This window comes from Cryptomeria japonica, chromosome 7, assembly GCF_030272615.1.
Source record: "Cryptomeria japonica chromosome 7, Sugi_1.0, whole genome shotgun sequence".
Lineage (NCBI taxonomy): Eukaryota > Viridiplantae > Streptophyta > Pinopsida > Cupressales > Cupressaceae > Cryptomeria > Cryptomeria japonica.
In genome coordinates, this window is record NC_081411.1 from 835,039,472 (window position 1) to 835,065,666 (window position 26,195).

Below are 26,195 nucleotides of genomic sequence, written 5' to 3' on the forward strand. Positions count from 1 at the left end.
ATAGTATTCTGAATCCTCTACAGGTCCATTTGCAGATGCTGGCGGAAACTGAGATCCTGGTGGCACCATCGGTCCATTGGCCGATTCTGGAGGAAATCTCCCATTTTGTACTGGACTAATTTCTTCTTGTGAATATCTGCAGGTTTCAACGATCATGGCTTGACCATACTGCGTGGTTGGAACAATTTCGTACCCTGTGGTGGGAGGATTTTCAGGTGGATTGGTGGTACGCATCTCTTGTTGGAAAATGTCGGCTGCAATCTTGAGCTCAGGACACTGCAACTCGGAATGTTGGTTCGTGTTGTGGAGTCTGCACCAACTAGACAAGGCTGCTTCGGCTAAAAACACTTTGCCCGAAGAGGGGTTCTCTTGACTTTGCGCATTTGGTGGATTGTCCAAGGGCGTCACCACATTTCCATTGTTGGGAGCTGTATTCCATGGTCTTCTTTGGAAACCTTGATTGTTATTTCCGTGATAATTGTTTCTGAATCCTTGATTATTATTCCCTTGGAAATTCTGATTGTTCGCGTGTTGGCCATGGTTGGCCCTCTGCATGCTCTGGAGTTGATTATTCTGGTTCCTCAAATGGGTGACCTCAGTTGATAACTTCTTGACTTGCTCAATCAGCTCTTTCATTTCATCTTTCTCTTCTTGTGTCCTTGACGAATTTGTAGCATTTTGCAGGTACACAGGTTGAGCGGGTGGGGCTTGAGAAATTGGAGCTCCTGGGTGAAGGACCAACTGATTCGCCGGCTGTACGTTGGGATATGTCGCTTGCGGAATTGGATTCATGACTGGAGTTTGGTTGGCCAAAGCCGTGCCAACTGCCTGCATCTGGTTAGGTGCTGCGACGGATCCCATGTGTAGTAGTGGTCCAGTGATGTTTTGTCCCATGTGCTTACTTACTTCAATGGCTCTTGTATATGCCGCATTTAGATCATTCGGAGTTGGATGTGTCCTTACGAACATGGCTGTGAGATGATCTAAGGCTCCATAGTAAATTTCCCTTGGATCTGCAATAAGATAAGGAGGACGTAGCATTGTGTATGCTCGGTGAAATCTGTCATTGAAGGAGGTAATAGGTTCATGTTCTCTCCTTCGAACCTCAACAAACTGTCTGTATAACTCTGCTGGTGTAGTTGGGATGCCAAATTTGGCAATGAATGCGTCTTTCATCGCGTCCCAAGTCCTGATGGACCCTGTAGGCAAATGAATAAACCAAAAGTATGCTTCTTCTCCCAATGAGTAGGGAAAAAGCCTACATGCCACATCTCCATATTCAATTTGTCTGTTTCGAAGAAGGTCCTCGAACATCTTGATGTGATCTTCTGCTGTGCGATGGAAATCACTAACATTGAACTTGGAACAAAAGTGTTCTGGATTCTTCGGCATATCATGATAAACTGCAAATTCCAATGGTGATGGATTGTTGACTAGCCACGTCGCACCATTGAGTACATGAGGAGGAGGAGGTGGTGGTGGAGCACGATGAGCCATTGTATTCCTTGAAACTGAACTTGATGAACTAGCTTGGCTCTTTGTTTGTGAAATTGCCTGGATACTAGATTGGATTGCCGCTTGGACTTGTTCTTGAAGAACTTGTGATGACTCAGGAGATTCTTCCAATCTTAGTTCGAACTCTTTGGGAGTGTCCTCTCTTTTAACTCGCTTTGCTTTGGAAGTAAACTGAAGTTCACTTAGATCCTTGATGCCTGGTGTGGACCTCAACAACCTTTGATGTTTCTCGGGCGAGAAAGAACCAATGCGATCCAGCGTGAAGTCTTGCAAGGATTATTGTGGGTTCCTTTGATTGCGAAGATTCCTAGCTATGACCCTTTGATGTTCTTCGGCTATATCTTCCTCTTGCTCTAAGATGATTCTGACTCTGTTATATTCAACTTGACTTCTCCTTGCGTTCCAAGCTACTTGATTCAATGCGGAAATGATGTCTTCTTGGGTATTGCCTATTTGCAAATTGGGTTGCACCACTTGATTCCGTCCTTCATCTGGCAACACCATCGCACTTCATGATCATGTTTGCAATATCTTTTCAAAATCTTCGGACTTCGAACTTTGAAACGAAAAGAGAGCCCTCCTTCTAGCGCCAATTCTGTTGACGTGTATTTTGTACACAATCATACACAGAATAAAATACCGACAGGCATCTTATCCTCTCTTGAGAAAATAGTCTCTAACTGCTGAAGATCTGCAAAAAGGATCAGTTAGGTGGACTCCAAGGTTCTTTTAGTGGGGTCTCCACGTGTGGACAAGCTTTTTTAGTGGTATGATGTGATTTGCTGTTTCCTTCAAGGCTTCTTACGGATTCAATAGTTCGAAGGTTTTACTAATCTAAAAGGAACTTTCAAAAAAAATGGAAAAAGATAGGGTTTAAGGGGTCTAATCTAGCCTAACCCTATGAACGACTTAGCATGAATGAGATTTGGCAAGACTCAACCAATTTCAATTTCGCCATAAGACAACAACTCAACTGAAATTAGTGCGATCTTCTAAGGTAATAATGATGTTCAATGCATCAAAGACCAAGGACACTACTACGAAGGTACATATCCTAGATACGAAAATGCTTGAAGGTTAAGGACTCAAGGTGTTTTCCAGTCGACCACACAAGGCGTTCCTACAATCAGCAAGAAGCTAGTGGTTTGGATTGCGAATCCTACCAAATATCAAATCTCACACTTAGTCTTTCTAGTTAACAAACTACTTTGATTGAGCGTGATTCAAGTACATCCAACAACCATGAAGATAACTCAAGGAACTTGCAACAAAACACCATAACTTCAATATTTTATTGATTTCCAAGTCATCATATACAACAATTGCTTGAACTTCTCTCTTCAAGACTCAATCTTGCTACAAAATAAAAAATTGCTTACAACTCTAATTCTTCAACTCTATTCTCTATTTCTCTATTGATCATTCTGTTACAAATGAAATGAAAATGGGGGTATAAATAGCATCCCCAGTTACAATGAAAGGTCCAGATTGAAAGTAAATCAATGGACAAGATCATGACACCTAAACCCTAATTAGGGTTTGTTACAAATGACCTCCTTTTTACTGAACAACATTAAATACATAGCCAAATATTAAATTTGGCACAAAAATCTAGGAGGTATCAGCCAATGAGAATTAAGATGTCATGTCATCTGTAACAACCTTTCATCTAGAATCTTATTCCCCTTCCAATTCTCTTTCTTAGCATATGCAATGAATTTTGTCACAATTCCTTCGATTTCTGTGCTTGGAATCTCGGGAAGATTCTTGATACTCTCTTCTAAGTGGATAACCTGATCAAATGCATCTAGAAGAGCTGTGTCCCAAGTAGGTTCAAGTTCCTTAGTTCTATCAATTAGGAGCATGGTGGCATACATCTGATCATACTGCTCATCTGTAACATCTGCGTCCTTGCGAAAGATGATCTTGATTCTATCTTCAAATTCTTGTAGATCCACATCTGTCTCGACCTCGATCCTTCTGCCAAGAATGGTACGAAGTACCTCAAATACTCTGTCCTGGATCGGATTGATCACCTCCTCAACTTGACCACATCTAACACTGATGTCCTCAAAGAGAACACTCTTTATATGGAGTAAGGTTGACCACTGAAACAAACTGTGAGAATCACCTTCTAAGATCCTCTCTTGTGCTAAAATTCTTCTGGATGTATGTCTTATAACTTTCAAGACAGGAATGACAACGTCCTTGGTATGGACAAATGCATCTACTGTTGCCATCAGTCTGTGGATTATCTCAAGGACTTGGTTAGCCTGATGGGTGATCTTCGACATCCTTGTAATAAACTCAATGGCCACCGTGTGAGATCTATCCATCCAATTACATGTACGCTGGACCATATTCCTGAATCTCTCTGCTTCATTGATTGATTGAAGGGGCAATGCCTGCAATGGTGATCTAACTGGATCCTGACGTCCCAAAGGTTCATTGATGTGACTGAAATATGTTCTCCATGCACCGACCTCTTTCTCAAGCTTTCTATTCTTTTCTACTTCTTCTCTGAACTTGTCCTTCAATGCCTCAAATGTGTCGGTGGCATCATCTAAAGTCTGCTCTGCTGTGGATGGTCCTAACTCAATAGTCTGTATATGATAGTCCTCTGCTAGGATCTCACCCTCATATTTGTCTGCTGCCGGTGTAGCTATCTGCAGTTTTCTGGACCCAGTCTCATCTCGAATCATCTTGGACATCTTTGTAGCCTTCTTCTTCTCTGTTGTCATATGTGAACGTCCAACAAGGCTCTCTAGATCGATTGCACTGTCCTCGTCTTCAATTACGATCACCTTAGTCAATCTTTCCTTCAACCAATCTGGGATATTTGATCTTGTCTCTTGAACTTGAATTTCTTTGTGTACTACTTCTTCTTGTCTGGGAGGAGATGTTACTTCATTATTTTCTTCTAAATCATAGTCTTGGAGAGATCCATCGGATGAAACATGCTGTGCCTGTTCTTCCTCCTGCCTGTCATTCTGTACCATCGATTCCATGGATTCTTCCACTCGAACTGTTCTATCTTCTGGCCTGGAAGAAGTACCTGGTGTTTGATCTTTGTTAGCACCTTGCTTTTTCTTGGAAGGCTCTTTCTTTTCTGATCTTTCCTTTCTCTTTGAACCTCTTGGATGGAGATTGCCCTCACTGGCACATCGAAGGTTACCTTCACCTGAATTCCTAGGATTAGGATTGCCTTCACTAACGCTGGCTCCTCCTTCGGCTGGCTTTTCTTCCAAAGTGAAAGACATGGCTATGCCTTGTTCTCTCAACTTCTGATGTTGAATGTCTACCCATCTGCGAGTACAAGACAAGACTGGTGCCATCAATTCATCTAAATCCACGGCTTCGGGCTCATTCCAATTCAAACTTATTGTTTTGCTCTCTCTATCATATGAAGATTGGATGTGCCTGCCGTTGTCCTGAGCTTGGTCGGCTACTCTGTAAATCTTACATTTCCTGATGAAATCCAAGGGCAATCTAGAATGTATCTTTCGTTTCACTTCGAGATCATCTAGGAGATTCATCATAAAATCTTCAATCTGGTACTCATGTCTAAATCTTCTACCGACTGTCTCCTCTAAATGTCCATGAGGATCAAAACTATTCCTCCAAGCAAAAGATGAAAAAGGATACAAGGCTAACTCCCTCTCTGCGTCATCCATGGCTGAGACATTGGGACATACCTCAACTGAATTACCCAAAATAATAGGTACCTGAACTCCATTCTGATGTCTGTGTCTGAATGCCTTCACATATGCTGCCAACTGCCTTGTTACTTCAAGTAACACAATCCTGTCTGTCGGGTACCTCGGCAACATGTATGGAGGTAAAGGACATCCATACACTCTAATGTAAGTGAACTTGGGAAACTGAATGAACCAAGCACCGTACCTCTTGATTAACTCCTGGGCATCCTGAGATAATCTGTTGTGAATCCCTCCTTGCAACGTCCTGGTGATGTTCATCGTGAAAGTATCATTGATTAACTTGTAGTTCTTCCCTGGTGGATGATGCAAGTAGGTATAGGATTCACAAACTCTGACCTCGCCGGATCCTCTTCCAATCACTCCTCTGTGAGGTAGTCCTGCGTACTCAACGCTCCTGATTAAGGCATAGATGACGTATGAACTCATGTGGAAGGACTTAGTAGCCCTGAGTCTTCTCAACTGTACGTCTAAGCAATGGCTAATTATTCTAGCCCAATGTATTGTACCCTTTCCTTGAACAATCACCTGGATGAAATAAAACATCCATTTCTCAAAATAGAAGGCATGAGGTGCTCCTGTAACTCTGTTGAGCATGGTAATCAAATCTCTGTACTCCTCTTGGAAATCAATCCGGTGTGGTGTGTTCGGTACTTTGCTCAGACGGGGACGACTCTTAAGTAGCCAGTTCTTGTTGATTATGCTTAGGCAAGCATCTGGATCATCATCGTACACTGATCTGGCTCCTTCAATGCTCTTGTATATCATGTCCCTGTGCTCTGGAAGATGGAAGGCTTCACTTATGGCCTCCTCTGAAAGGTACGCCAAAATGTTTCCCTCATTGGACACAATGGTCCTGGACTGTGGATTGTAATGACGGGCACACTCGATCATCAACTCGTGGCACTGAATAGCTGGAGGAAAACCGGCCGCCTTAATGATGCCACTTTCTATTATTCTCCGGGCGACAGGTGATGGCTTGCCGATGTAAGGGATCTCTCGGAACTTCTTCGTGCTAAAGTTTCCCAAGTTTGTATCTCCAATGTTGCTCCACTTGGACACGATCTTGGTCTCCACTTCTTCAGTCTTCTGATCTTCTTTCATGAGAGCCGAGCGACTGGTGGATGCTCCCGCCTTTGGGGTCGCCATACCTACACAACATTTCATTATAAGAAATAGATTTTTGAAACAAATAACGTAGATAAGAGAGATAGATTTTAGGAAACCTCATGATAAGTCCCTAGAGTTATCATTTCCTAAAATACAACGATTGAGCTGAGAGAAATTCAAGAATCAAAATTTCAAAATTCGAAAATTGAAATATGACGATGAATGAGTAAAGCAATAACAATTAAATCGCCATACCTCGATAGAGAGCTAACTCTAGAATGCAAAAACAAAATTTGCCTAGGCAAAATTGAGGTATAAATAATCTTCAATATGATCCCCTCAAGATTGACTTCGCCACCTCTGGATAGAATGTGATCTTCACTTATCGCCTTGGACGTGGTCTCAAATGGATCTTCAAATTCGCACAAATAAATCTCCAAGTCTTTAGCAAATTCGCCTTAGGCGTGATCTTCAAATTCGCACCACCTTTGGTTTGGAATCGCACCACCTTTGATAATATTCGCACTATCTTTGGTTTGGAATCGCACCACCTTTGATAGCTAAGCGCGCCACCCTTGGATGAATGAAACTCGCACCACCTTGGATAATATTCGTACTATCTTTAAACACACTTAACACTTTCCTTTGTCTTCCTTGATTCGCATGTAGAGAGGTAAAATAATGATGTGAAAATAATAGTTTTCACCCCCCTATATATAGTGCCCTCATCGATTTATCTCTTTGGCCGACTTGATGAAATATAACAATTTCAAACGATTTTTAAATGATTTGCAATGACATAACAAGGCCGACTTCCATATATGAGCGCTCAAATCGATTTTTTTTATTAATTAATTAATTAATTAATTACTAATGCCTTGCGTTTTTTTATTTGCAAATTTCGATTTTTAAATAAGGCAAAAATAATTAATAAATGTTAACGCCACATTAAATGCCAATAAAAATGGATTTTTTTAATTTTTTAAATTGATTTAGCATTTAAAGTAAATTCGAATTGCTTAATTTGGCGCCAAAAATATGTAAATAGAGGGACGTACCTCATCGCTCTGGTCCCTTGGAGAGGGACAGGAGCGATTCACCATCTTTAGCATGATTCTTGCGTTTTCAACGTTCAACTCCTTCATTTTCACGTCCCAAATCGATCATCTGGTGGTCTTTCGAACTTGAATTTCTTCCTTGTGCGAGCGAGTGCATCCTATGACCATTATCGCCCTGGTCCCTTGGAGAGGGACAGGAGCGATCTCCATGTTTTTGCGTTCACCTTGCATTTTTGACCTTCGAAATATCATTGCTTGTGTCCTTTGCGCTTATTTCTATTTGCTTTTGCAAGGTACCTTCGATGTTATAAGGATCATCGCCCTTGTCCCTTGGAGAGGGACAGGAGCGATCCATGTCCTTTCCTTGACCTTGTCAACTTTGTATTTCGATCTTCATGGTAATGTCCTTCAAACGTCGTCCTTCACCTTACCTAACCTTGCTTCGCTTTGACCTTGAAGGAACGTGCGTGCTTTTGATGATATCGCCTTGGTCCTTGTCCAAAGGACAGGAGCGATCTTGATTTTTTCACGTTCAATATGCATTTTTGACCTTCGATCCTTCATTGTGATGTTTTCCAAACGCCGTCCTTTGTCTTGCTTAACCTCGCCTTGCTTCGATTTTGGAGGAATATGAGCGCTTTTGATAGGATCGCCCTGGTCCTTGTCCAAAGGACAGGAGCGATGGGAGACTTTTACCTCGATTAGCAATGTTTGGACGTTAAAAACTCTTGCAAATTGTCTTCAAACGATGCCTTGGACCATATGCTATCTTAAGACGTCTTGACTTAGCTTGATCTTGAAGCAAAACAAGGAATCCAAAGCAAATCGCCCTGGTCCCTTGGAGAGGGACAGGAGCGATCTAGTCTCCATGCTCAAAATGATGCTCATTTTACGTTCAAAACTCTTGTTTATCATCTTGTTGTCGTACCATGGACCCTCTAAAACATTGTAATGTCTTATCCTTACGTAAATTTCGCATGAAATGACCAATGCATCTAACATCGCCCTGGTCCCTTCCTGAGGGACAGGAGCGATCTATGTTATAGGGTGTCAATTTCTTCATTTTAACGTCCTTTAAGTGTTTACGCATGATGAAAGCGCCTTGAAATGTCCTCGCCACCTTTCGTCCTGGCTTGGATCGGGCTCGAACCTTGGAGGGACGACCTTGAACTTGAGAGGGACGTATCTTCACCATTGTATCGCCCTGGTCCCTTGGAGAGGGACAGGAGCGATCCTTCCTTTGTGGCCTTCATCTTACTTTGCCAGGTTCCAAGTTTATATTCAACGGATTCGTCCTTCTTTACTCGATCCGTCCATGCCTTGACATTGTTTGTAATTTTGCAAAAAAGGGCAATTATATCAAAAATCGCTCTGGTCCCTTCCTGAGGGACAGGAGCGAACTAGGCATTTAGCATTGGTATGGACGTCCCAAAAATCTTCAATTTATATTCAATGCATTCATCTCATGTTCTCCTTCGTTTTTGAACGTAAACTTGCCTTGACCCTTGTCTGGATTTTGCAAAATGGAGGAAATCGCTCTGGTCCCTGGGAGAGGGACGAGAGCTACAAGGTACCTCGCCCTGGTCCCTTGGAGAGGGACAGGAGCGATTTAGTCAATATAGGTCATTTTCCTTCATTTTTTGCATCTCAAATTATATTCATTTGGCAAAGTATCTTCCTTCGGACGTCCTCCAATTGCTGAGTCATCAAAATCTTGCATGGACATGGCGAAATTTGAATTGTAGCTCCAGTCCTTCACTGAGGGACAGGGGCGATCTTTCCCCTGGAGGCATTTCTGTGCTCATGAAAATCTTCAATTTATATTCAATGGAAAGATCTTGTCGTTCTCTATCACTTCAAACGTAAAATTTGTCCGGACTCCACAAGGATGATGAGATATCTGAAAATGAGCTCCCGTCCTTCACTGAGGGACAGGAGCGAACTTGCTCCTACAGGCCAAAATAACAAGATTTTTCACATTTTAACACTTCACGAGGCGAAAACAAATCAATTCCAATGCCTAGGATCAAACTTCAAAAAAGTCAAAATTTGGTCAAAATATTCAGTCAGACAAAAATTCATATTGACGGTCATTATTTAGACAAGTTTAAGCTCTGCATGAATATTCCAATTGAAAATTAGACCATTTTGGCGAATTTATTGCATTCAAAATTTGCATTCTAGACAAGAAGCTCAAAAGTTCTCAAAAGTGACTGGATTTTGGCTCGAAAAGGCAATATTTACAACCCTAAGGCTTAGCCCTAAATCCAGACAACTAACGGACTAACAAAACCCTAAAAACGAAAGCGAAAACAAGCGAAAAACAAGCAAAAAGAGGGGGTCCCCATTTGCGATGGGGCGATGTGTGAAATGGTCACAACAGGCTGTCACCAATTGAAGAAGAGGTTTTTTAGAATTAAGGGGCCTTTTGCATGTGGTTTTAAAACTTAAGAAAGGCATTCAAATGGATTTTGAGGCTGTCCCTCTTCACCCGATTGGTTATCATTTTGTTCTTCCCTCTCATCATGCCCACTAGTTTCACTATTGCTGCTCATTTTGTTTTGTTTTGGTATTTGCAAACTGAAAATTAAAAAAACACAAAAAGTCATACATTTCATCATTTAAACTTTGAAAAAATTGAAAAAAGAAAGACTAATGGAAGATTAACATACCTATTTCACTTCTCTTGCTGGTTGCTACCTCACTCCTCTCCTTGTTTACTAATCAATGCCGGTTGTTCCAACACCTTCAAACCCTCGTCTTTGTCTTTCTAACTTGTTACTTGGCTGCCATATTCTTTATCATGTAAAACTGAAGTCAAATGCCTAAGATGGAGTGTTTGTGTTTGCATATTAGGGTTAGAGGGGCATGGGGTCCACAAAGGCAAATAAAAAATAACCGTGTTTTAAATTTTTGAGTGTTTTTTTTATATTAAAAGTGCTGTTGGAAATGTGGGGATGGCCCATTGTCCCTAGGATAGTCGAGGGTGTTAGTTTTTAATCAGACTGATAGCAAATAACAAAATCCACACAATGAACACACAAAACACAAGGGTACCCTGGGAAAACCTCCCTCTTGGAGGTGAAAAACCCAGCAATCAAAATCTCAGATTGTATTAGACCAAATCAGTATGATTCTTACAAGTTTTGCTTCAACACTTGAAGCAATATATCAGCACAGTATAAACCAAACTAGGGCATACAATAGTATGACAGTTCTAGGGCAAACTTATCTGAATATCCTTGCTGTAGCTGGTTAGCTAATCAAGTAAAGCAATCTGCTAGTGTGAATCATCCACTTGACAGTGCGCTGATTGAGAAGATGTTTTGCTGCCCCAAGAACACCTTCGCTGTCCCTGAAAGTGAGTTCGCTGCCCCTTGGATTAGGTCACTTGCTGAAGGTATAAATTTGCCTCTTTGCTGAAGGAATCGGACCGATACAATTCCAAGTTACATGTGATAGGGTCTTCCCTATTTCCATTTACAAGTTACAATGCTTATTATAGGGTCAGACTCATTTACAAGTTACATTGAATTTTGCTCATTGGCCAATTAGTCACCCATATGCTAGGTCGGCCCTAGAAGGAATCCGACCTAGCTACAAAAACATCAACACTCCCTCTTAGCTAGGGAGGAGTCCTTCTCAATATCTGAGTCACATAGTGACATCCACCATGGCTAATCTTAGAGGGTGGGTCCATCATGGCTGCTCCCATGGATGGAAAACAAATAAGCACAAGTGCCAATCACAGAATTGTGATGTCATCATCTCAACATGACGTTTACCATAGCTATTCCCAGAGGGTGAATAAACGCAAGTGCTACATCATGGAATTTCTTCCATGACATCCACCTTGCCTACTCGCAGAGGGTGGAACAAGGGCTTTCACCTCAAACTTCTCTCGCAGAGAAGAATGCATTACCAAGGGCTTTCACCTCAAACTTCTCTCGCAGAGAAGAATGCATTACCAAGGGTTTGCACCTCAAACTTCTCTCACAGAGAAGAATGCATTAAAGTACACCTCAAGAAATCACTAATGTTGAGGCTCCTTCTCAGCTAGGGCTTCATTCTCCACAGCTCCAAGCCTGTCTGGAAAATACACAAACTTTACTCGAGCAAGAGGCTTGGTGAGAATATCAGCCGTCTAATCATTAGTGCTGATGTACTTCAGTTGAATCGTATTCCGTTGCACCATATCTTTGACATAGTGATACTTGATCTCCACATGCTTTGATCTGTCATGAAACACAAGATTGACAGAAAGCTTCACAGAGTTTTGGTTATCACAATGAATAACTGTAGGCTCCAATGATTGTCCAAACAATCCTTCAAGGAGCTTTTGAAGCCATACTGCTTCGCGAGTTGCCACACATGCTGCAATGTATTCTGCCTCTGCGGTGCTCAGTGCCACTGAAGACTGCTTCCTGCTACACCAGGAAATCATAGAAGATCCCAAACTGAAACAACAACCAGAGGTTCTCTTTCGATCAGTAACACTCCCTGCCCAATCAAAATCAGAATAGCCTTCTAGATTTAGGTCCACACTGGAAGAATATTTCAAGCCATCTGTGCCACACAAGTATCTCAAGATATGCTTGGCTGCAACTAGTTAGGAAACGTCCCCAAGCCGCCTCCATCCCCAGTGCGGGGACAGGGGCTAAAAACCCTAGGGACTTGTCCCCATGTTTCCCTGCCTAAATCTAACATTTAGGAATGAAATAAGATTCTTGCAATGCTTGGACAAAGAAATGTTTTATGGACCTAGAGTCTTGAAATCACAGAAAGTTGCTCCTCAAACTTGTTAGAATTCACTCAAATAAATTTTCAATTACTGTTCGAGGAAATCACATGGTCAGGTTTGCTTGATAAGACCAAAATCTGCATTTTTTTGTGCTTTTTCTTCATCCCATAATTTTCCTGCATATGTTGAGTCCACGTGGCAGACATGGCCAAAAAAATGAGTTTGAGGTAACTCAGCCCTGCAAATTACTTGTGAGTACTTGGCAAGTTTAATTCTTGACTTGAAGTGTAGAGATTGCCTCCTGCACTTGGAAACACAAGGTTAGTCTGCAAATTCTAAAAATACAGTAAAAAGTATTTTTGATTCATGTTGATGGCTGAACAAACCCCTGAGATGCTTTTACATCAGCTTTGGCCCTTTTCAATGAAGCCTTAGGTTCATCAGTTGGTCTAAAGTATTGAATACTGTTTAATTGCTATAGTTTTTTCCTTTCTTCATTTTGTTGTATGCAAAAGATCTTTGTGAAACTGTTTTGCTGAAATTGGAAATCTTATATTACTAATTAGTTATAACACTAAAGTTTGATTACTTCACTAATTATAGACATAAGGTAAGATTGGGGAAATGTGAAGGTTCCTAGCTAATATATCAAATTGGTTTAAAAAAATAGCATGTACGAAAGGTCATAATAACTAAGCACAGACCAGAAAAGATAGTCTGAGCTTTTGATCTACATGTTTAAGTGGCTAATTATTAAACCTTTCTCTTTTGTTCCAAAGCTTAAATAGTTGGATGTATGGGTCTGTTGATTTTAGACTTTCAGATTAATATAATACTCAGAAAAATAGAAGTCTATCTTAATTTTCAGATAAATGTTGATTGCTGTTAGTGTTAGGATTTTCCAGAATTAAGCATAAGTAGAGAAAATGAACAGAATGAACTCACAACACACAAGTGCCCTGGGAAAACCTCCTAGGAGGAAAAACCCAGCAAGAAAGATCCTCGGATCTGATTATGTATTGAGCATAATGTTCTGATTACAACACTCATCTCTGATTTCTGTCCAAACAACAAGTTGCCAAGATGATGAAGAATGACGCCCTAGCTGTTAGATGACCAAGAACCTAATCAGCAGAAGATGACTTCAACAGGCTGAAGCAGCATTATAACCAACTATCCTTGGAGTTCGTCAAAGAGCAGATTCGCCAAGTGTAGAAGGGCAGATCGCATTTAGGAGCAGAGCAGATCACATTTGCTGATGATGTATGTAATAATGAATTGAGTTACTTCATCTTGAAGTACACATATATATACCTTTCTCTCAAGGTCGGCTTGTAATAAATATATAATTTATTAATTACCTTTTCCTTAACACGTTTCATTTAGGTGAGAGGCATATTATGAGGCGTGAGTTATAGGGTCGGTCCTATAGGAGAGTGGCGTGTGAGAAGGGCCCAGCCCTAAAAGGTACACGTTACCCTTTCAAGGTAAAAGGGCCCAGCCCTTAAGGGCGGATTCCAATGTTGCCTTAGGCAATTGGAATCCGCTCTTCACCTTAATTAAAACTAACAAATTCTTCTTTTATTTTCTACCTAGTTACAAAAGCCAACACTCCCTCTTAACTAGGGAGGAAAATAAGTACACAATCAGAATCTTACAACCAAATTACATGATTAGGGCCCAGCCCTAAGTAATACATACAATATGCAATTTGAACACAAGTTTACACAATATGGACCTTTCCATGAAATTCCTCTTGCAATGCTTGCAAAGGATGAATCCAAAACTTCATAGCTTCACACTTTCCTGGGCCCTGCATATATCATCAGAATTTCATGATCTTTCATCATGCACATCCACAAAGGAAGAAAGAGACCTTTCCTTATGCATTCCTGCAAGAATGAATACTTAGATATATACATAAACATACAACATGAATCATGCACAACCGCAGAGGATACAATAAGCTTCTCCACTGAGAAGAACGACCTGCCACACCGCAGAGGGTGAGAAAGAATTACCACCTTGCACTCCGCAGAGGGTGAGAAAGAACTACCACCTTGCACTCCGCAGAGGGTGGACTCACCTTGCACTCCGCAGAGGGTGAGAAAGAACTACCACCTTGCACTCCACAGAGGGTGGATGATACACCCAGTGTATCATAGAATAAAACAAGAACACCCGTTAGTTTCAACATAAAATATGATAGAAGAAAGGAAATAACTTTGCTATAATCAAGTAGAGATCATACATTAGACATATTCTATTAAATCCATCATTAGAGCTGAAACACAAAGTTTAGAAAACCAGCAATAAGATTTACTGAAATAAGGTATTTTGACAGTATCATGAGACTCCCTCTAAAACCCTATCTAGATGATAAATCCACAACAAATTTCGTGACTTAAAGTTGGAACCAATCCTAAATCTAAAATAGAATTTATCAAATTTGTATCCTTAATAAGGAGAAAGTTTGAAAGTTTGAGTAGACTTTCAAATCTAGATCCGATGACATGAGCTGAAGTGGGCCTTCTTGGATCATGCTTGTAAACCTAATAATTTTCCTTCTAGAACAGCTGTAAGGATTAGTTTCCAATACATCATTACTGAAATAAAACAACAAGATCAGAAGTTTTAACTTAAGGATGGATCAACAAACCAATAGATCAAAAGAGAATCTTCACAATTGTGGGGATTTGATACTTCATTTATGTTTGCATCTTCTTGCTCGTCCTGAGTTTGACAGTCCCTTGCAAAGTGGCCAAGCTTGTTGCATCGGAAGTATTGGATGTGAGATAAGTCTCTTGGTCTCTTCCTTGAATAAGGGGTAGAAGAGCTGAAATCTCTGTTTCTCTTGAGATCATTCTTCTTCCAATGGCTGCCTTCCTTCTTAGCCAAGAGGACATGTTGCTCATCGTAAGGGTTCTTAATTTTTCCTTTCGCAGCCAACCAAGACTCTTCTTGAATGCAATCTCCCATTAATTGATCATAGGAAGCTCAACTCTGGCACTGATTCCTTGAACAAACGGTTCCCAAGAGGGAGGAAGACCATTTAGGGCAGTCATAGATAGGTCACTGTCTTCAACGCTCTTCCCAATGGTGGCAAGCTGATCTCTTAGCTCAGAGATTCTCATGAAGTAAGCAGCGACAGGTTCTTCTTTCTCTAATTTGATGTAAGAGAGCTGATTCCTTAAAGCAAGTATGTAGCTGGTATTGTTGACTTCGTACATCTTTTTCAATGTGGTGAACATCTCCCTAGCGGTCTTCTTCATGGAGATGGATGGCACCAAGTGATTTTTGACGGAGTCTATTATTGCCCTTTGAGCTTTGAAGTCCTTCTTCTTCCAATCTTCTTTCTCACTTTCATCCTCAGGTTCCTTAGCATTCTTGCCAACATATTCAGCAAGATCATTCAATGCCATCATTATCTTGACCTTCCAAGAAGAGTAATTTGTGTGACCTTCCAACCTATCTTCAGCCCTGATATAAGAAGCCATGAGGACTAAACCTTTGAACAGCAGGTTAGATAGGAGCACAAATCTGATCACAACCTCTATACGAACCTAGAGCTCTGATACCATGTTGATTTTAGACTTTCAGATTAATATAATACTCAGAAAAATAGAAGTCTATCTTAATTTTCAGATTAATGTTGATTGCTGTTAGTGTTAGGATTTTCCAGAATTAAGCATAAGTAGAGAAAATGAACAGAATGAACTCACAACACACAAGTACCCTGGGAAAACCTCCTAGGAGGAAAAACCCAGCAAGAAAGATCCTCGGATCTGATTATGTATTGAGCATAATGTTCTGATTACAACACTTATCTCTGATTGCTGTCCAAACAGCAAGTTGCCAAGATGATGAAGAATGATGCCCTAGCTGTTAGATGACCAAGAACCTAATCAGCAGAAGATGACTTCAACAGGCTGAAGCAGCATTATAACCAACTGTCCTTGGAGTTCGTCAAAGAGCAGATTCACCAAGTGTAGAAGGGCAGATCACATTTAGGAGCAGAGCAGATCGCATTTGCTGATAATGTATGTAATAATGAATTGAGTTACTTCATCTTGAAGTACACATATGTATACCTTTCTCTCAAGGTCGGCTTGTAATAAATATAAGAGAGGCATATTATGAGGCGTGAGTTATAGGGTCGGCCCTATAGGAGAGTGGCGTGTGAGAAGGGCCCAGCCCTAAAGGGTACACGTTACCCTTTCAAGGTAAAAGGGCCCAGCCCTTAAGGGCAGATTCCAATGTTGCCTTAGGCAATTGGAATCTGCTCTTCACCTTAATTAAAACTAACAAATTCAACTTTTGTTTTCTACCTAGTTACAAAAACCAATAGGGTCCTTATATCAACCTTGCCATTTTTGGGTGATCATCACATATCTTCATTGCACATACAGCAGTAGTTTGTGTAACTGCAACAAAATATAATTATAGTTAAGCAGATTAGTTTAAATTTGGATTGCTGAATTTTCTTTGCCGGACTCATGATCTCATTATTGAAAATATTATTTTATATTGTTTGCCTTGCCGTTTTCAGAATCATTCAAATTTGGATAAGATTTGTGTTTTAGATATCAGTTGTACTAAAGATCAACTTGAACCAGAATCCTTGGCATAGCTTTTCCTGCATCTTCAATTCTGCTATTTATTATGAAAATATTAAAATATGCACTGTAAGAAATTATTTAAAATACTAAAATGTTTTCTGGAAAGGTTGCTGCTTATAGTTGGTGGTATTCATTGGCAGGGCAGATGAGTGGAATGTAAACAAATGGGCATGGGAGGGTGTCTTGCGGGTTGTTAGCAAAGGGGAGGAATGCATGGTAAAGCTTGAGGATAAGAATACAGGTCTGGCACATTATATCTGAAATTCTGGAAGCTAGACTTTCCTTGGATCAAATATGTTATGCATTTGTCTGTTTTAAGGTCAAGAACATAATGAGCGTTGCTTTTAAATACATGTATTGCAGGTGAATTGTATGCTCAGGCATTTGTAAGAAGAGGTCAACCACTTCCTGTAGAGCCTGTAATAGACAGTAGCAGGTCAGCTTATCAAAATTTAATTATGATCTTTAAAAACATCCACTTGTGGAAGAAGAAGAAAATGTATATTAAAAGTATATTTGAAAATAGATAATGACTTGAAAATAGTAGAAGTTGCTATTGTATAAGTAGAGGCTGGCTGTTATCTTTCTTCTTGCAGTATTTATTCATTGTCTTTCCTAAGAGGTACCATTTATTCTATGGTATTGAGGTAGGCCAAGGAATTGCTATTATTCTTTCTTTAAAATGATATTTATGAAAATTTTAGAACATAACTAATCTGTTCTTATTATTTTTGTCTCCAGATACTTTGCACTTTGCATCGAGGAGAATTTTGGTAAGACAATGACATTTGACATTTTTTACTATATTTACATTACACGTGTCAGAGAGAGAGAGAGAGAGAGAGAGAGAGAGAGAGAGAGAGAGAGAGAGAGAGAGATACCTTCCTTTAGAACAATACCTAACACTTAGTATTGACAAACTTGTAGAGTTAGACAAAAAGATTGCAATATTTTCTTCCTCTTTAACACCATTGAGGTCACTTGGATCTCTCCTTTGTAGCCTCTTAGCTCTAAATTGTGTTTCTATGCTAAGCATTTCTTACATATTTTTTATGGCACCTTCATTTAGATTGAAACATCATTGTTTAGATCATAGTTGTAAAACTTGGACTCGGCAAAAACTTGGCAAGCCTGAAAATTTTAAAAATTTGGGACTTCGCAAAAACTCAGGGAAAAACTCAGCAATAACTCAACAATTTGATTGACATTTTAAAAAACATAATTTTTTAAAAATATTCTTAAAAACCATATAAATTAAGAAATTTGTATAACATATTATTTATTTCCATCATATATAAATCAAAATTAGAGTTTAATACATATCATAGACCCCAATGGGGTTCATGGGGTTGAGGAGCAATGCTCCTCATGAGTGTTTGGGGGTGACATGCCCAACAGGGTTGAGGGGCAGTGCCCCTCATGGGTGTTTGGGGCAACACTCCCAATGGGGTTTAGGGTTAATGCCCCTTGTGGGGGCAGTGCTCCCAATGGGATCTGAGGGTAGTGCCCTTGGAGTGCACCTTGTCACGATATAAAGCGAGGTAGAGGGGTGGAGTCACCGCCACCAAGCTCAAATTAAGACATTTGAAACCATACAAACCTTCATGGTGTATGCCATTTTCACAATTTTATCACTTAAGAGTGAAATTAGGTGTTTGGCACTTTGTTGTTTATAAGAGTTCTTTAAAAATCATATAAAACTTTAAAAATTGCACAAAAAAAAGAAAAATTATACTCATTTGGGTGAGTTTTTTCACAAAAAATCATGAGTTTTTCGCGAGTTTTTCGCAAAAACCGTGGCAAGTTTTTCAAAAAATCAACAAGTAACTCTTGACTCGCAAGTTTTGCGAGTTTTTCAACTATGACTTCTATTATAATTTTTTTAGCCTGGCTAGCTTGTGGGAATCTATTAGAAGAAATTGCATATTGTCAAAGGCTTGTGGATAACAATGGATGTTTCATGTGAGGCTTTTATGCAGATTAATGTCCTAAAGTTACTCAAAATTTCAGCAAGAAGTTACTAAGGTTTGAAAATATTCAGTTTTATTATATTTTTTGGAAATGGAAAATTTTGTTGGTGTTGCTCTAATGACCAGCACAATAATGATGGAGCAGACTTAGAAGGTTGGACAATTATGCACTTTGTCTATGGGTATCTTGAAGTAAAATGTGTGAGGTACTTCTTGAAGCTAATGGCGACACACTTTGTTGCCATGTTAAAGATCTCCAGATGTATTTCTAGGAGAGCTTGGAAAGATTATTATGTCAAATGAATTGCACATATTTGAAGAAATCCACACTTTGAAGACATGAAGGAATCCAATATAGATAAAACTCAACATGGACTGTTGTCCAATGGTTTGGGAGATCAATGATTTGAGAGTTTGGGAAGTTGGTAATCTGGGAACTCAGGAATTCAGCTCGAGAGCTACACCTTTACGAAGGTTCGAGGTAGCTTGATGGAGTTCTACCTGGTGTATGGTTTGTTTTCAAAGAAAAGCTTTGAAGAATGGCATATTCATGATTCAAGGTGTTTTTAGTTTGTGATGTTTTGTTTTTAGTGAAGTAAACTTTAAATTAAAAGATAAGGCTTATGATTGTATTAAAGTCACCTTAGTGGCAAGTTTTATTTCTATTTGTTTTTAATGTTCTCTTTTTAGCTTTAAGTGAGTCATGCAATGTTTATACTTTTGGATGGTTTCACTCCCCAATCTCTATATAAGGAGATGAACCTCATTGTAATTGTATCCTTTTAATAAATAGAATATTAAAAGATTGTGTTCTATTAATTTTTGCAACATTAATGAGCACATGATGATTGGCATTGTAGTCACAATCTGCATGGTGCAACCATTTGGTCCATGCTTCCTTTTGACATGTGGTGTGGTTTCTCAAGCTTCCTTCCAACCATATATTCATAGACCCTACTTTTCCTTAGTCCATCTTCAATAGTAGAAACTTGCTCCAAAGCAAAAGGACATGGAGCATCATCCTCAGGACCGGCAAAATTCAGCTAATCTCTGCCAGGAGAAGAGACAATAACCCCAGAATCAGCCTCTGCACTGTTCTTCAAAACATTCTCCAAAACAAATTGGGGTATAAGGAGGACAGCAAACTGCCTCATCTTCCACTATCTCAGACAGAGACCCATTTTCTTCCATAGAAGAAGGGGAGGGATCTGACCTATCCATAGAACTGTGAGTTGATTTGGAGGAAGTATCTCTCAAGGAAGTTGAGGAGACCCTTTTTTCAACCACAAAAACTTACCACCATCAGAGGCTTCCAGATCTGAACTCAAAGCCCTCTTTTTCTTAAAACGATCTTCCAATAGGATGTCCAAAAGGAGCTCATCCTCCTTATCAGACATATCAACCCCATCAAAAGGGGAGAAATGAGGAGCAGAGAAGGGGAAGAGAGATCTTCTTCTTCCACCGAATCAAGAACCTTCTTGCTCCAAGAAGACCCCCATAGGGTCTTCAAATCTTCAGAAATCCCCCCCAAAAGAGAGGAGCCAACAGCTGGATCTGACACAGAAAAACCCTCAGGTACCCCCTCAACAGAACCCTGAACCAAGGCATTAGCACAATCAACATCTCTGCACACCCCAGGAATGGGCAGGCCCCAGTAGATCTCTAAGAAAACGAGGAGGAGCCAGGCCAAACAAGATCCCCTGCAGTACAACCATGCCTGCCAGAGGAGCCCTCATTAGCAACAGAGACACCAGCAAACAGGCTGCCACCAGCACCTCCCGGGTCTTCATCATCAGAGCTACCTTCACCATCGCTGGAGCAGGGGGAACCAGCAGCCCCATCACCTGCACAAACTCCCCCCCTTGCCTGTGCACTCCCGCCTTTGTTCATTTTTTGTTTTCTACTACAAATGCCAACAATTCCAGTTCTTTGTTAAATACTAAAATAGCTGAATGTCTGATATTAATTCCTAAACATGAAAAGCCATACTATTTTACCCCATGAAATTAAAAGTTATAAGATATTCAAATTGTAATGACAAATCTCTCCATGAAAGTTTTCATTGGAGAGTTGGAGACTGATCGGAACTATTTGCAAGGTCAACAATGTTAAAATGAATGTTAGGATGGCCTGTAAATCCAATTTCATCAGTTCAGTGTACCTGCTACACTTAGCTAGCATATAGTCTAGTCACTGGAAATTGCTTGCATTTTGTTCATGAGATCCAACCAGCTTGCTTTCGTATGTTCTTTCTTAACTAATGGGAGGCTCAAATATTTTGTTGCAAGAGAAGCTTTTTTAAAACTCATGAAATTTGATGGGATTCATCTTCTTTTGGCTGTGAGGTGTATGAAAGAATATTTAAGATTTATCAGTATTTATTTATTGGCCTGGTGCCTTTGGTATAAGGGTACGTATGTTTTGAGATTGCCAAGAATGGCAGGTAATGAAGAGCGTTTTATCTGCAAGCTTGTAACTATGTGAAACATCTGTCATGTCTTGTTGCTGCAACACCATATATAAATGCCTTCTGTTTTTTCTTTTTGTAGCATTGTTTTTCTAATGTTATGAAATGGTTATGATGGTAAAGTATCTTTTTATCTAAGTCTTTTTTCAGAATTGAAACGTGGTCCAGATTCCAGCTATTATTTTTATCAAGATTAAAAATGGTGTTGATATGTAAATGTCTATTCATGTGAGAATATCTTCGTGAAAGTTGAATCTTCACTTCTTTCCATAATCAGATGCCAATCACTTCAAAAGCTTTTGACGTATCTAGCAATGAGTGTGATGAGTACATCAGGACATCCTTGACTTCTTTGTATGCAGTATCTCGTGTTATAATTATCTCATTTTGACAAGACCTTTGTGACAGAGATGTAATTTATTGTTGTAGAGTCAGGATACTTTGCTATAATTTTTGATAATAACTAAAAAATTAAAATTTGATTGACTGAACCAACCAATTAGATAAGGAGTTAGATGATATAGTGGTAAGAAGATCAATAACTATTGTCAAATTCTCCTGAAGAATTGAGTTCTTTCTTCCAAATGCAATGCAACTTTTACTGCATATTTAGTGTGGTATGTGTTGTGACCATTTCACACATCGCCCCATTAGGATGGCGACCCCCCCTTTTTCTTGGGTTTTGCTTTCCCTTAGCTAGGTTTTTTCTCTGCTTGCTTGGTGTTTTGACTGAGTGAGTGGTCGCCTGCGCTGGGTAGAATAGGGTTTCTCTCAAAGAGCTCATCCTAGGGTTTCTTTCAAAGCTGAGTGTAGCCTAGATTTGGGAAGTCATAGGATGTCTGCCTTGAACCCTAGGGTCGTCTTAGAGGAGTTTTACCTTTCAGGAGATTGAAGATGGATAGATTGTGCAAAAGAGATAAAAGGTCTCAGGTCAGGGTAGGTCAGCAGTGTTGGTTTTCATGTCAAAGTCTTGTCTTCCTCTAAATCAGAAACGATTAGGCAGAGTCAGTGGCCAAGGGAGGATTCAGGAGGCGATTTCAGGAATTGTTGAGCAAATTGGCAAGAATGTGGAAGGATATGCACCAAGGGTTGAGTCCAGGGCAAAGTCAAGTAATTCCAAAATGAATCAGGCCTGGAATCAAGATTTTCGCCCCTGACCCTTCCAAAGGGTCCAGGGCGAAATTCATATTCCTCTGCTCTGCTCCTTGTCTTGACCAAGTTTGAAATTTCTACTGCATGGTGTGGAGGACTAGGATGCATATTTGCCTTAGGAAGAAGGTTTGAAGCGACAAAATGATGGAAATTAGCCTAGAGGAGGAAATTCGCTCCTGACCCTTCCAAAGGGTCTAGGGCGAAATCCTCATCTGACCCTCTGTTTTTGCCTAATACATTGGAAAGACCTTGTTTTGAGCTAAGTAAGTGACAAATCGACTTGATGATGATAAGGAAAGGTGAATTTGATCAAATTTGAAGGTGAATTGAGGCAATAGAGGGTGAAATCAACCTAATTTATGAATTTCGCCTCTGACCCTTCCAAAGGGTCCAGAGCGAAATTCTTTGAAGTCGCCTTTTTTCTCCTTGTTTGCACTGGAAACCTTGTTTCTTGGGCATGGTGAGGGCAAATTGATATGTTCTAGCCTTAGGAAGTGATTGAAGATGTTGGAAAGTGTCGATTTTGTCTAAAGCAAGAATTTCGCTCCTGACCCTTCCAAAGGGTCTAGAGCGAAATCCTCAATTTAACCTTCTTTTTGGCCTTAAGACCTAGGTTAGCCCTGCTTGGAGCTAGTTTGATGGTGGATTGCCTTGATTGCGATGGAGGGAAGTTGAAGTTATCAAGTTTGAGTAAGAATTGGAGGGATGAAGTAGAAGATCAAGCCAAGAATGAGGATTTCGCTCTTGACCCTTCCAAAGGCTCCAGAGCGAAAATCCTTATAGACCTCAATTTCTACTTTGTCCAGACCAAGTTCTTAGTTTTTAAGGCATGTTTGGAGGTGTTTGACATGTTCTAGCCTTAGGGAGTGTTTAAAGTTGGAAGAGATGAAGAGTTTTAGCTTAAAACTTGAATTTCGCTCCTGACCCTTCCAAAGGGTCTAGAGCGAAATTCTTGAAAACAATCATTTTCTCCATATATAAGGTTAGGACCTTGGTGTGGATGCAAGGAGAGTGATGTATGTTTGCCTCCCAGAGAAGATTGGAGCTGGAAAAATGAAGAATCAAGCTTAGAACATGATTTTCGCTCCTGACCCTTCCAAAGGGTCCAGAGCGAAAATCTCCATGGACATCAATTTCTCCCTTGTTAAGACCAAATTCTTAGTTTCTAAGGCATGTTGGAAAGGTTTGATATGTTCTAGCCTTAGGGGGTGATTAGAGGTGGAGGAGATGAAGAATTTTAGTTTAAAACAAGGATTTCACTCCTGACCCTTCCAAAGGGTCCAGAGTGAAAATCCTTATAGCTCTCATTTCCTTCCTTGTTTTGGACAACGTTGGTTTCTAAGGCATGATAGAAGGTGGATTGGTATGTTCTTGCCTTGAAAGGTGGTTGGACACATTGAAAGATAAAGATTTGGCCTAAAGGATGAATTTCGCTCCTGACCCTTCCAAAGGGTCCAGAGCGAAATTCTTTATTGACCTCATTTGCTTCCAGGCTTAGGCCACAAACGTTGTTCCTTGGGTGAAGAATGATGTTTTTGTTGCCTTCTAGAGAGGATTGGAGTTGAAAAGATGAAATATCAAGCCTAGAATGGGAATTTTGCTCTTGACCCTTCCAAAGTGGTGCAGGAGCACCCTTCAAAGGGCTCCCACCATTTGATTTTGTTGTGTTCTTGCTTCTTTATGAAGCCATTGTAAATATAATAAGAGCCATGTGCTCATTGGGTCTAGTTTAGGTCCTAGGTTCATGAGTCTAGGTTGAGTTTTCTTGAAGAGTAGAGGGTATGTGTGCCTTTGAGGTGTTTAGGGTCCTTATTAGCATGGTGGTGTCCATAGGATAGCCCAATGTGGGCCTAGGAGTCAAGAAAAGCAACATTGAGAAAGTTGCTCAAAAGTTGCATGACAACTTTTCAAAGTTGTCAAGCAACTTTTCCACCTAGTAGGTCAAAATCCTTAGGTTAGCGTGGACAACCCTAATGTGGGCACATAGACCGAGGAAAGGGTACTATATGTAGTTGCAAACCCTAAGATGATGGTTTGGATGTTAGTTTTGTACGGCCCAAGGAAAGTGACTTGACTGTGACTGCAATTTTGTTGCCAGTCGGCACTAATGGAGCGATGAAGGATTGATAATGAGTTGATCTTCAAGCAAAACTGTGTTGAAAGTCTTATATGGTGTATATACCTTCATTTTGAGCATTTAGTTTAGGTTTTGTTTTGCAGGTGTTGTGTGTTTGTAAATATTTTGTAAACTTCCTTCTTACTGTCCAGTTTTGGACTGGTTTGTGTCAATGGGTTGATAACTCCTTTCCCCATTGTGGAATCACCATGAAACCATGGGGAACAGGAGTACAGACCCTGTACATTACTTCAAAGCAAGCAGGGCCCTTGAAGCTGCAGGGGAGCCAACCAAAGACCCACTCCTAGGCGAGACTAGACAGTGCTCGGCTAGGAAGGGTTAAAGTTGCAGAGGTCCAAGAGAGCAAGGAAGGTTAGAGGAGGAGGCACCCTTTGGAGGAGTTGTAGAGGGGTGAGTGGAGCACCATTGGTGAGAAGGAGGAGCTTCCACCAATCCAGACAAGGTGGCAAGAACATTAAACCAACATTGTGACCCTGGCAGGCCTAGAAACCCTCTTTAAAACCCTTAAAAACCTCAAAATTCACCTAGGGCAGTGTACGGATGCTTGGAGGCCCAAAACCAGAAAAAATCCTTGAGCCCTTGCCAAATGAATAGCAGGTCTTTTGGGAAGTTTCACAAGCATATGCATCGTCTGCAAGAGGGAGCCCTAAAAGTCCGGATAGGAGGCCTAATTGGGCACATTCCTTGTAGCCCTATTTTGTAGGAAAAAGACAAAATAGTGAAATCGGTAAGGGGTTGAAAGGTTGAAACCTCTTGGGGGCACATGAATGGATGGGAAACCTTGTCTAAGACCTGTCCTATCCTTGCTAGGACCTCAGAAGGTGTGGTACAAGCCAAACCCTTATTAGCCTAAGTAAGGGTTCTTTGAGTTTCATGAGTAGGTGAGACGTTAGGAGAAGTAAGTCAAGTTGTTGGTGGGTGGATTGGGCAAGGTCAGGGGATTCCACAAGCAGGGGAAGTCCTAGAGACCCTAGGGATGGTTAGAACACCTGGTGATCAAAGGAAAGGATCTAGGAGCATAGACTAGGTTAGTCTATCCCAAACCCTATCCCATCACAAAGGGTCCAGAGAAAAATTCCCCAAAACCTCCCTTTGCTCTCAATTTTATGCTAGGACAAGTATGGATCAGGATGAGTTAAGAATGGAGATGTCTTTAGGCATGACTCTGACTTGTTGATGATCTTCAAACATGAAGGAATTGAGCAAAAACAAGAATTTCGCTCCTGACCCTTCCAAAGGGTCCAGAGCGAAATTCCTAAAATCACCTATTTTCCTTGCAGGTCAAGACAAACTTTTGGTTTTTATGGCTTGAATGGGTGTGAGGAGGTGTGTTCTTGCCTTTTGAAGTTGATTGAGGTTGAAAGGATGAAGAAATGAGCTCAAAACAAGATTTTCGCTTTTGACCCTTTGTTGTGACCATTTCACACATCGCCCCATTAGAATGGGGACCCCCTCTTTTTCTTCGGTTTTGCTTTCCTTTAGTTAGGTTTTCTCTGCTTGCTGGGTGTTTTGAGTGAGTGAGTGGTCGCCTGGGTGGGGTAGATTAGGGTTTCTCTCCAAGATTTCGTCTTAGGGTTTCTTTCAAAGCTGAGTAAAGTCTGGATTTGGGAAGTCAGATATTGTCTGCCTTGAACCCTAGGGTTGTTGCAGAGGAGTTTTACCTTTTAGGGGAATGAAGATGGATAGGTTGTGCTAAAGAGATGAAAGGTC

At 40.4% G+C, this 26,195-nt stretch overlaps 1 protein-coding gene across 1 annotated transcript in view; it reads left to right on the forward strand.

Moving 5' to 3' along the window:
* The window catches only part of LOC131074282 (uncharacterized protein At1g03900), an 81,899-nt gene that overhangs the window by 39,185 nt on the left and 16,519 nt on the right, over nt 1-26,195 (forward strand). The window contains exons 4-6 of the mRNA XM_058010868.2: nt 16,900-17,000; nt 17,123-17,195; nt 17,501-17,532. Coding sequence (XP_057866851.1) covers nt 16,900-17,000; nt 17,123-17,195; nt 17,501-17,532 — 206 coding nt within the window. The remainder of the gene's footprint in view (nt 1-16,899; nt 17,001-17,122; nt 17,196-17,500; nt 17,533-26,195) is intronic.